Raw genomic sequence first — 12,752 nt, 5'->3', positions numbered from 1 at the left:
AACCATCAAACTCCAAGCTGCCTGTAGCTAAGAGCAAACCGACCAACTAACGGAGGTAGGCGGGCTAAAGCTGAAGCACGCTAAAAACCGCGTTTGTGCTGCACTCTCCTATCTTTCTGCAGATATTACTTACCTGTCAATCTAAAGGACACGCCCCTAATTATGCTGAATTTCAAGATTTAATAACATTCAAACAGATGAGTTAGACAAAAAAAATCACCCCCCTCAATTGTCATGAAGGTAAACCTGATCTAATCCTAAAAGGGATTTTTGTACCAGGCTTTAAACATGTTTATTTATGCTGTGAAGTTGGTCTTTTTAACATGGGAGTCTATGGGGATTTGCTCCGTTTTGGAGCCACCCCCTAGTGGATGAGGGGTGAACTGCAATTTTTTTGCACTTCCGCATAGGCTTCACATTTTACAAGCGGAGGTTGCCGCTTGATTGTACTATGGACACAGGATGGAAAATAAAATGTTTATCTTAAAGAAGTTCCTGGACTTCTGAGTTTGCCTTCTTCCTACCTTTTGACCAGCTCAGCCAGAGTACTTTACAAGCAGCAAAACAGAAGTAGACTATGGTGGATACAACATTTTTATAAGAAAACTGTGAGAATGATGGCTTATTGGTCAGAATTAATCTTTTCATCTTCTTCTTCCAAATTAGTAGACATGTCAAAAAATGTTAGTTATATTAAATCTTGCCGTCAGAAGTCATTTGTCCATGTAAATGTGTAGATATAGTGGCTAAAATGGGGATTGTTAGCTAACCAGGTGCCCGTGGTTTAACTACAAACAAAAGAAATATAGGTATTTAAGAAAAAAATCACTAGTGAAGTACTTTTCTTTGAGTTCAGCATGGGGTCTGAGATGTCAGGTCATTTTCTGTATGCTCTGTTATATATCTTAAGATATATCTCAAAAGAGTCAGATGCTGATAAAAAGATGAGGTGGAAAGGGGGTTGTGGGTGACTAAACACCCCTACAAGGATCCACTTGGATAAAGAAGTAAATTAATTGAAAAAAAGATGCTGCTCTAATATCTCCTTGTGTTATATTGACCAAAACATGACATTCAATTAAGACCTCACCAAGATGTGTCAGGTAGTGAAGATTAATATGTCTCCTAATAAAGCTGAGGTATATTTCTTTCTTTTTTACAGTAATAAAACAAAATGCCATGTTAAGAAAACTCCCATAGTTGAGTCAAACTCTTGCTGACAGAAAACTAATTAAAAACGGTTTTTCATCCAGTTTTTCGAGACCCTTTGATGATGCTTTAAAAGCATGTGTGTGCCTTGATGTAATTCAAAATAACAAGGCACAGTAGCAAGAATGTGCTCTGGCTTCGTTCTGTGAAAAGAGTTGTTTACAGTCACAAACACTGATTACACTGCACTGCAAAGTATGAATTTTTAAAGTTGGTGTTTTAGCCTGAAGGAAAACACTAAGAAAAGTGCAGATGTTTGCAGAGGCCACATTGACTACAGCAACATAACTTAAGAGACTTTTCTGGAGATCTTTTATTTGGGTAGAAGAAACAGGCGCAAACATACACAGAGTACAGAAAAACAGCAGAAAAAGATAAATTGTGTTTTCTGTTTTGAACTCATGGACTACATATTTTGGGGGCTTTGAAACTGTCATGGTCTGAAAAATTCATTATTGTATTTTTTCTAATCTTAGGAGTATCAATGAAGCAGTGTTCTTTCCAGATTTGTTATGAATCACATTTTTTCTTGTATTTTTCTGACTTGAGGCCATGACATCTATCAGTGTGCTTCTTTTCACAGAGAAATTCTGAAAATAAATATCAAGCCTAATAAAATATTTGTTGAGAAGCAGTCAGAAATCATGAGTGTAACTGTACTCTGGACATTGGCTGCTTAATTCTCAGAGTAGTAATTTTTTTTTCTTTCTCTACCCTCTCATAGTATTCCCTGTAATGCATATGGTGCATGTTGATTCTGAATTTCAGAACCTTAAGCAAGACTCATGTCGTGCTTCTATTACAATTCATGCACACAGTAATTTGACAGACTTTTTTTTTTACCCCCCCCTCTATTAAATGCTCACCATCTCACACTGCTTGTGTATTCAGAGCTGCAGAGGATGATGAAAAAACAGCAACTGACAAGGCAAGCTGCCAGTCTCCCAGATGGTACATTAACCGCATGTGTGCAGCGCTGTGAAGTCTGTGAACAGTACACCAATCCACTCTGCTCTTCCTCTCAGTGTTGTCAAATCAGAAAAAAAGATGTATTAAATTTTTTGTTTATTACCTGACAACTACTGATCACCAGCCAAAATGATCAAATCTGTTACCAAATGTTGAAAAGAAAAAAACAAACATGTTCAGAGATGTTGATTTATTGGCCATGCTTCAGTCCAGACTGGCTGAGATGAAGCCAGGGAGAACAAGCAGATGATTCGGTGCAAGCTAGTGATAACAACGACAAATGGCAAGCCAGGGTAACAATGGAGTTGCAGCCTAGTTGCAGTGATTAGTAAACCCTCTCTCGGGGAGAAGTGAGTATTGACAAAAATCCTTTGGATCAACTGTGCAATCAAGTGATATCGATTAAATCGCTCACGCTGGGACATTATCATTGTGTGACTGGTTCATCCATCTCAAGCTAATTCGAACGTCTGGCAGAGGTTTAGTGGGTGTGCAAACATGCTAGTGGCTCTGCTACAAGCTTCTTAAGCAGGTTTAATGTTGAGCTGAGGAACAGCACAAACATGCACTATGAAAGCTCTGTTTTCTCACTACAAACTGTTTAAACATAATCACTCTGAGGCCTTAAGTGAACACTTAAGGCCTCAGTTTTAACAATATTAATTGTTAAAACAGAAAACAAAGCAGAGTTGCTCAGTTATTTCTCTAAGTATACAAAAAAATGCAAAGAATTTCACGTGTTTCGATACTTGTTTGATTAGCCTTCATTAAATTTATCAGAACATTTAACTCTGGTTTTAAATTTGTAGAATTTTATTTGTATTTGTTGAAGATATTCTTCAAGTAAGTTTCGATTCTTGTCAATGCGTTTTGACGCCGAGCCAGAAGTAGAGCAGCACTTATTGTTAGCACTGCTATAATCGCTCCCTTCCTTGTGAACAGCGCAGGTTTGGCCGAGGCTTTTGGGTTTGCAGGGTTCTCCACAGTTGGACTTTGCTGCAGCACTTCCTGCTCCTCCTTCGTCAGAACCCCATGGCAGACTTCAGCCAGAACCTCCAGAGCTGCTCGCTGACCAGATTGTACTGCACCGCTCATGTAGCCACACCACTGGGTGGCTGTCTCAGTGCCGGCCCAGTGGATCCTGCAAATCCAAGAAAAATTGTGAGCTTTAAACCACACTTCAGGTTTAATGTTGCTTGGTTTTTGTCTTTACATACTTATCACCTCATTTAGAATAAGAGTTATTACTAAAATTTATAATATCTGTAAAAACCAATTGGAAATACATTAATTTTGTATGAAAATATAACAATAATAGCTAAAATCTTACAATGAAACAAACAAAAAGAGCTTTTACATAATACGTGTTTTACAAAGTGAAACAATATGCACAAAAATTACGGTGATTGTATATATACACGTTTTTTCCAACGTTTACTATTAATTTGCATTTTTGGTTTTACATGATATTGTTTAAAAATCACACTTTAACGAGTTAACATTGGTTTGAGGGGCCCATGCATCTTCTCTCAATAAATGAGATTAAGCCTTTTCATCTCTGTAGGGGTTTCTCACTGGAGAAAGCACAAATATGCTGCCCCTCATCCACTTTTCTTCTGCTCCATTTGATGACAGCACAGAAAAGATGTCCTGACCTAACCTAATAAAGTGCTACCCATGGTACAACCAGTTTTACTGTCAACATTACTTCATATCGTTAGCTACAGACTTTAACAGACTGCTGTCAACTTCAGTCGGACATAGCAGACAGCAGAGCTGTATCATTGGTAAGATTACAGCATTGGTGCCTTGACTTCATAAGACGCTATATAACTGTAAAAAGCTGATGTATTAGATGTAACAATCTAGTCAAATGAAAATAATTGAAAGAACAAGCAAAGGGGTCAACACAGGCTGCTACTGTGAACTGCCGATTCCCAGGAGGTAGGAAACAATGCATTTGGGACATTCATGATCTCCATGTCAGCGTGGAGTGTTCCGCTGGATCCATGTGGTTTGAATTTTTGACAGCCCACGTCCGTGAGGATTGGCCTGAACTGCTCTGTGGACAATGTTATGCAAGTCGAACATGTGCCTGTGTGCTCTTTATGCAGTGAAAGTGCACAATCTGTGTGCATGAGCCAGAGAAACAAAAAAAAAAAAAACATATTTAGACCACAAAGAGGCTTTATGGGGGAAGAAATATATATATTTACACTTTTGTTAGTCACTGCATACCTGGCAGGGTATTTTATAAGTACTGCAGTGGGTTAGGGTTCTTATTCACTGGTTTTACCACATATCACTCTGTTGGTATGCTTGTTATATGATGCACTTTTATGCTGCTCTTCTCCTCCCAGCTGCCCTCAGGCAGAGGGGTTCTGCTGAAGCTTTCTTCCTGCTGAAAGGAAAGTGGATAAAGAAATTTTGCTATAGTCTTTGCACTGAAGGGTCAGCCACTTGTTACTCTGGAGCATTGTTTTCAATTGTTTATTTCCAATTTTAGTTGCTGATATAGTCCTACATATAACCATGAACAAATTTAATCCAAATAAAGCTTATTATTGGTAATAAAAAAGTACAAGGACAATATTTTTTTTATCCTTCACATTTTCCTTAACAATGCTCTGCTCTCAATGAGGAGATCTAAACCTGCGCTTGAACTGTAATATGAATGGAACAATAATTCAACAGGAACATTATGTTGGGCCTGATCCTGCTGATCAGCTATAAGGATATTAAAATATTTCCAGACTGAGCTTCAAATCTAACATAGTTGTAACTGGAGTTAAAGTATAATCTGCCACCTGCAAAAACAGAAGTTAAAGTATAATTGGTCCTCTGAACGCTAATGGCTCTGCATACCTATCAGCCAAAATGTGTTGATTCTAGTTTCACCCAGACAGCTGTATTTTTTTCAGAAGTGTTGTTAGTATCTGTAGCTGCTTTCAGAAACCTTTTGATATTCATGCAGCGTTTACATTATTTTCAAGTGAAAAGTAAAATGACTGAGATGCCTTGCAGTAGTCATTCACAAAGGCTAGCTTTAGCAACAGTAAATTAAAATAAAAAAGGACATGAATTTTCATACAACTTTTCTTTAGCATCTTAATTGGTAGCACCAGAAGTTAAACACACAGGAGTAACTAGGGTCTTGACACTAATAATCATACTTTAAAGTGTAAGCAGCTAACACTTTATTTGCTTTGTATTTACCGAGTCACATCTCATGGAGTTTCTGTTCCTATTGTGTGGTAAATGTTGGTTTCGAACTGTAACTGACTGTTATCCCCATGTCTCATTTATCAGATACCTCCCACTCTTCTCACGTTGTATTCTCCTTAATTGAAAGTCTAATTTAACTACTCATGTTCTTTTTTCTTTTTTTTTTTACGTGATTTGACTAAATTGTCAAAACACAAAATTTATTAATATACTTTATTTGTGCTCAGTTACGATAATAATAATAAATTAACAAGATTTTTCTGTCCCTGATACCAATGGAATCAGCTTGGCTGGAGTTTAGCTCAACTGGTAGAGCAACCGCAATAGATGCAGCCAACCCAGCTTTGTCTGTAAAAAAAAAAAAATTAGAATAACAAGGATCTGACCCAGGACAACTGAGACTTAGGGGTATACAGTGCATCCGGAAGTATTCACAGCGCTTCATTTTTTCCACACTTTATGTTACAGTCTTATTACAAAATGGAATAAATTCATATTTTTACTCAAAATTCTACACACAAAAGTCCATAATGACAATTTGAAAAAAGGTTTTTTAGAGTTTTGCAAATTTATTAAAAATAAGAAATCACATATACATAAGTATTCACAGCCATTGCTCAATACTTACTTACCTATGCAATTACAGCCTCAAGTGTTTTCGAATATGATGCCACAAGCTTGGCACACCTATCTTTGGGCAGTTTCACCCATTCCTCTTTGCAGCACCTGTCAAGCTCCATCAGGTTGGATGGGAAGCATCGGTGCACAGCAATTTTCAGATGTCTCCAGAGATGTAGGCTGTGTGCGTAGGGTTGTTGTCCTGCTGAAAGATAAACCGTCGCCCCAGTTTGAGATCAGGAGTGCTGTGGAGCAGATTTTCATCCAGGACGTCTCTGTACATTGCTGCATTTATATTTCCTTCTATCCTGACAAGTCTCCCAGTTCCTGCTGCTGAAAAACATCCTGCCACCACCATGCTTTACTCTAGGGATGGTATTGGCCTGATGATGAGCGGTGCTTGGTTTTCTCCAAAAATTTTGTGTCTCATGGTCTGAGAGTCTTTCAGGTGCATTTCGGCAAACTCCAGGCAGGCTGCCATGTGCTTTTTCCGTCTGGCCACTCTACCACACAGGCCTGATTGGTGGATTGCTGCAAAGATGGTTGTCCTTCTGGAAGGTTCCCCTCTCTACACAGAGGAATACTGTAGCTTTGACAGTGTGACCATCAGGTTCTTGGTCACTTCCCTGACTAGGGCCCTTCTCCCCTGATCGCTTAGTTTAGGCAGCTGACCAGCTCTAGGAAGAGTCCTGGTGGTTCCAAACTTCTTCCATTTATGGATGATGGAGGCCAATGTGATCAGTGGGACCTTTAAGGCAGCAGATATTTTTCTGTAACCTTCCCCAGATTTGTGCCTCGACACAATCCTGTCTCTGAGGTCTACAGACAATTCCTTTGACTTCATGCTTGGTTTGTGCTCCTCCATGCACTGTCAAGTGTGGGACCTTAAAGACAGTGTGCCTTTCCAAATCATGTCCTATTAACTGAATTTACCACAGGTGAACTCCAATTAAGCTGAAGGAACATCTCAAGTAGTGTTTCTTAGTGTTTCATTTTTTAATAAATTTGCAAAAAAAAAAAAATCCATGTCATTATGGGGTATTATGTGTAGAATTTTGAGGACAAAAATGAATTTATTCCATTGTTCGGAATAAGGCTGTAACATAACAAAATGTGTAAAAAGTGAAGCGCTGTGAATACTTTCCGGACGCACTGTAAATACACTGTGGTGAACTAACAAGGAACGTGACGTAAATTAACAAACTAAACCAGGTGTACAGATGAGTAGCAAGCAGAATGCAAAACAGAATACACAAAGGCAAAGTTCAACAAAATAAAACAGGAAATCAGAACTCAACATGACAGGACTACAAAACCCTAAATAAAAAACCCACAGATCATAACATTAAGAGTGCGTTTATAGGAATTCTTGACCATTCCTCCAGAAGAGCATTATTGAGGTCAGACACTGAAGTTGGATGAGACGGCCTGGCTCTCAGGCTGCACTCTAATTCATCCCAAAGGTGTTTTATTGGGAACTAGCTATCTAGCTGATCTGAAGGCCACATGAAGTTTGGACTGACTGCAGAAAGTTGCCGACCTTTGTGCACTATGCGCCTCAGCATCTGCTGACCTCGCTAAGTCATTTTACAGGATCTACCACTTCGTGGCTGAGATGCTGTCATTCCCAATCGCTTCCACTTTCTTAAAGATCCTGTCCAAGGCCCTCTCTGGGAGAAGATCTGGCTTTCCCTGGTGCCCGCTCGGTGATTTCAGAGGGCAGGCTCAGCTAGTTGGGGTGGTGGGTCAATAACAGAATCCACTACCAGGGGCAGTGGTTATTTAAAAATCTCAGACTCACACATTTGAGCACACATTCTCTAAAAAGTGGAGCAAGTAAGTACGAAAGGAGACAAAATTCTCACTTTTGGTCCTCATAAACAGGCTACGAGGACACATATGACTATTAGAAAACCTTTAAACAGTGAAATATGAATAATATGGGACCTTTAAGATACCACTGATAGTTGACTTAACATGATTAGATATAAAAGGAGCGCCTTTAAGAGTCAAAGTCCCTCACAAGCAGCAAAGGATTTAGCAATTAGCAAAAAAAAAAAAAAAAAGTCCAAAAATTCTTTCAGATTTTTTCAGCATAAAGTTGTAAAAACTTTGACTTTTCTATCATCTAAAATACATGATATCACCAAAACAATTCAGAGAATTTGGAGAAAGCCCCCTGTAGACATAGGAATCAATATTGGATCCCTCTTCATGTCCAGAGGCAGCACTTTATTGAAAACAGTCATGGTTACATAGTGGATGTCAGTGCTGGGACTCAGGATCACTTGCAGAAATCATTGTCTATGTTTGCTAAGCTATCTGCAGGGGCAGGTTAAAGCTCTGTCATATGAAAGAAAAAACTATATGTGAACATGATACAGAAACAAATTACATTTCTTTGGGCCAAAGTCAATTTAAAATGGACTGAACCAAAGTGGAAAAGATTTTTGGCCTGAAAAACATATTCTAAAAATCTTTATGGAAATATGTGTCCTACCAACTTAATAGTAGTGTTGTGAGCAACGCGTTATAAAGTAACACGTTAGAGTAACAATATTACTTTTTTTTTTTTACATATTTCAGCAAGACATTGCTAAAATACATACTGCATCTATCATTATAGCAGAGCTTAGTAGTAGAAGAGTCAGGGTGCTGGACTGACCTGTGTGAAGTCTGGACCTTACACCAGTTGAAGACAATTGATGCATCATGAAATTCGAAGTATAACAACAAAGACAGAGAACTGGTGAGCAGCTAGATTATCAGATCTGACAACAGGTCTAGAAACCAGTCTCCTTGTTTCCCAGATGTTTACAGATGGTGATCAAAAGAAGAGGGGATGCCATTCAGTGGTAAATATGGTCCTGTCCCAACTATTTCAAAATGTGTTGTTGCCAACAACTCATGATGTTCTAATAATTTTCATGAAATTTATGACTTTGAACCTTTGACATGAATCATATGTCCCTCTGCTTCACCATGAGAACCACACATTTAAACATTGTTTCCTGTATCTTAAGAGGGAAAACTGATTGAAACCAGAATTCTCAAATCTTGACTCTAATGTACAGATTTCCACTTATCTAATGTCCATTCTCTCAATGTCATGCTCAGTCATGGTCTTGTAGAAATTCAACACTAAAAGTCTGATTACTTAGTCTCCTCTAAACAGCCGTATAATTTTTCTGTTTTCTTCTGAGCACAATGGATGGAAATTAGCCTTGGGCTATAACCTGGTGTGCTTATGTTCATGTTTTATTAAATGTTCATTAACTCGCATTGTTCTGTCCAAATAAATAAACTGAAATTGATATTGAGATGTGTTTGCCACTTCAACCCTGTGAAGCATTAACGTAGTCTCTTATCAGAGTTGCTGCTCTGTGGTGATTTATTAAGGCTGGCAGCTACAATGAGCTTATCCTCAACAGAAGAGGTGACTCTTTCTCTTTCTGTTCTTTGATGGTCCTCAGTGGAAAATTTCATCACGCCATTTATTTTTTATTGTTTCCATCTTCCCAACCCTCAAAGATGTATTTAAACTTGTAACATTCAGACTGGGAGACCTTGATATCACTAAGTAATATTAGACTGCTAGACTATTCACATGATGCTACCTATGACATTATGTGAATTACTGTAATTGTTGAATAGGTATATTCACTGCGTATCAACACTACCTTGATACAACATTAAACAACAACTTTTGCTAAGTAAGTTTAACAAGAAGCATACTCAGCTGAAAAAACATTCCAGTTTGAGAGAATACCAAAATTAAGTTATAAATGCAAAAAGCAGCTTATTAGAAGTCTGCATAACATAAATTATTTGTGTTTTTGGTTGTTTTCTGGTTCTATATCAGGTTTAGTCACATAATTTAGTTTGAATGCTATTCAAGGTTGAAAGAATGTCAACAGTGTGTCATTGAAATAAAATGTGACTAGTTGGAAGAAAGTGAAAAATCTAAGATTGTTTTGACTTTTGTTTTTCTCTTAAATGGAAGGAAGCTGCTTCCATTTATCTGACAATGACCTGAGAGTTAGCCTCTGGCAAATAGCATCACGTGTGAAATGACTGATGTGACTGACAGGGGGAGACACTGTCAAGGTTATTGGTTAGCCAAATAATTGCTGATGATGAGGATTAGAAATCTAAGCGATAAAGTCATCATAAAGAGGTATGTCCTGAAGTGCATGTTTACAGCAAGTGGGGTCATGCATTTGGTAAAGGTGCACGAGTAATTCAGTAAAGATGGTGTGGGAAGACCTGAAGTTAAGTAAGTGAGAAAGTAAAGATTTATTTAAGTTTGAAAAGATAAGTTGTAGCTGCTTTTATAAGATATCACTGATATCCACAGATCTCAGGTCTAGAGGAAGGAAGTTCCAGAGAGTAAAAGCTTTGTCACCTTTGGTTTTTAACCAGGTATACTGAACAGTTAGCAGACTCTGATCACATGGCCTCAAGGATCTGCTTGGGACATATGGCTGCAAAAGTTCACTAATGTAGTATGGGGCTTGTGTACTCTGTAGTGGATTGGCAGTCAGTGCGGATGAGCTAAAGAGGTGACATTTGAGTATTTTGACAATTTAGTTATGACGCTAGCAGCATTCTGTACAACTTGAAGATGTTCCAAAGGTTTTTTACTGAGGTAAGTAAAAATAGAGTTACGATCATGAAAATTTCCATGACAAAAGCAAGAGCTTAGTAGTCATTTAAAATGGGGTTCTAAAGTCAGTGCTTAGTCAGGGATTACCCCTAGGTTCATGAGGGTTTTCATAGAAGGCTAGTGAGCCATGAGTCAAACTATCTTTGATAGAGAACCATCAGGGACCAAGACAAGGATTTTAGTTTTTTATATTAAGGTACAGGAAATTTTCTGCCAGTCTTTTGACAGACTCTAAGCACCTCAGCAAGGCCTGTAGTTTATAAACATCCTGGGGTGTAAAAGAAATATAAAGCCAAATATCATCAACATAGCAGCAATATGTTATAAGAACTTGAAATATGCTGAAGAGGGAGCAGGTAACAAAAAGAAAAGTAAAGGCCCCAAAACAGACCTCTGTGGCACACTATAGGCATGGGGTGAGGGCAAGGATCTGAAATTAACAGCAGCCACAATTATCATCCAGATAAATGAGGAAGACCAATTTTAAAACTGATCCTGATACTCCAACCCTGTATTTCAACCTTTCTAGCATGATGTGGTGTTCATGCTGAATGTCACTGGACACTCTAAGAAGGGTGGTTTCGGTTGAATCAGCCCTGCAGAAACCAGACTGGAACTTATCAAGTATGCTATGTTCTTCAAGGATTGCTGTAAGCTGTTTAGCCACAACCTATTCTAAAATCTTATCAATACAAGGTCATATGGGTCTGTAGTAGCTAAAACGAGAGTGATCAAGCTTGTCTTTTTTTTGGTTTGTTTTTGGTTTTTTTGGTTTCACACCAAGGAAGACTTAATTATAGTGAGGACAGAAGGACATATTTGAACAGGGCAGTTGTAACTGAGCAGAAAAATGATTTCACTGACCAATTAACATGAACAGCACCAAATTGTGAAAAATAAGGCCCGACTGATTTATTGGCTGGCCGATTAAATCGGCCGAAATGAGCCCTTTTCAAAATGGCCAATATCGGTCATTGTTTTGCCGATTAAATGCCGATTTATTCTTAATTTTTCATAAAACTGTAAATGCTGTTAAGTGTCGGAATCGTGCAGAATGATGTCCTTGCTGCGTTTGTCCACTAGATGGAGCTCTGACTACATTTAATTCCACAGTCATCAGCTAGTAGCTAGTACCTACAGCCAGGTTATAGTGGGCTGAGTGGAGCTTGCCAACAGGTAAGTTTATAATGTTGTGAAATTAATGACTCAGCATGTCTCCAGTTTCAGTTTAACTCTGTTTGCCATTTGTAATGACGAGTGACACGTGCTTTGTTGTGTCGGTCAGCTTTTTATTTACACTGCAATGCTAAAGTTGTGCTAAATTAGCTCCCCATCTATGTTAGCACTAACATTGCTGTGGTTATCCCAACCTAGCATAGCATTAGCTAAGTAGCCAGTGCAGAAATAACATAAGTGTACAAAATATCTGAGAGTACAGAACAACCGTTCATCACTCCGTCAGCTGCAGGATGAGGCGTATTTTAGGAGGAGAACAAGATGGTCCTGATGCCGAGGGGAGGAGGTTTATTCACTGCAGCACAAAAACACTTAACATTGCTAATATTACAGTCTGTCTTCAGCCACCATCATGATGTCATGTCTCCTTTAGTTTTACATTCTCAGAAAATACTAACGTGACACAGGCTGTAACAGCGACTGACTATGTGTTACAATTAGTGCCAGACCATTTGTGACAATTATATATAAAATACAATTCTATCTAAGAGACATATTTTTGACATTTGAGAACAGCATATCTGGTTTTTAATTTTTGGTTCATATATAATATATGCCTTGATATATTTAATGACAAAGAAAATATTGGAGTAAAGAAAATGTCATTTAACATTAAAGGGCATCAGAAAGGCTGCATAAATAATGTTTTGCCAACTTTACTCATGTTGGTTATACAAGGCATACACCCATGGCTTAATCTAAAGATACAACTAATAGCATTTACCTGTTACAACTTTTTAAACAAGTTTTTCTACCTGTACTTTAACCAACTTTTAATTTGCATCAGCAAAAAGCACAAAACAAGATGTATTTAATTAATTCCTCATTC

General features: G+C 38.1%; 1 protein-coding gene across 2 annotated transcripts in view; it reads right to left on the bottom strand.

Moving 5' to 3' along the window:
- Nucleotides 1–1,504: 1,504 nt before the first annotated feature.
- Nucleotides 1,505–12,752, bottom strand: part of si:ch211-127i16.2 (probable flavin-containing monoamine oxidase A) — a 64,794-nt gene continuing 53,546 nt past the window's right edge. The window contains exons 12-13 of one of the 2 annotated variants that reach the window (XM_041970988.1): nucleotides 3,252–3,319; nucleotides 1,505–1,631 (exon numbers count right to left, since the gene is read on the bottom strand). In XM_041970988.1, the coding sequence (XP_041826922.1) occupies nucleotides 1,609–1,631; nucleotides 3,252–3,319 (91 nt within the window). In that variant the 3' untranslated portion in view covers nucleotides 1,505–1,608. Of the gene's footprint in view, nucleotides 3,320–12,752 lie in introns of both variants that reach the window. The other variant, XM_041970987.1, reaches the window with a different exon arrangement.

Source organism: Melanotaenia boesemani, chromosome 19 (genome assembly GCF_017639745.1).
Source record: "Melanotaenia boesemani isolate fMelBoe1 chromosome 19, fMelBoe1.pri, whole genome shotgun sequence".
Classification (NCBI taxonomy): Eukaryota; Metazoa; Chordata; class Actinopteri; order Atheriniformes; family Melanotaeniidae; genus Melanotaenia; species Melanotaenia boesemani.
Note: the sequence above shows the minus strand (reverse complement) of the source record. Positions and strands in the feature narration are given on the sequence as shown.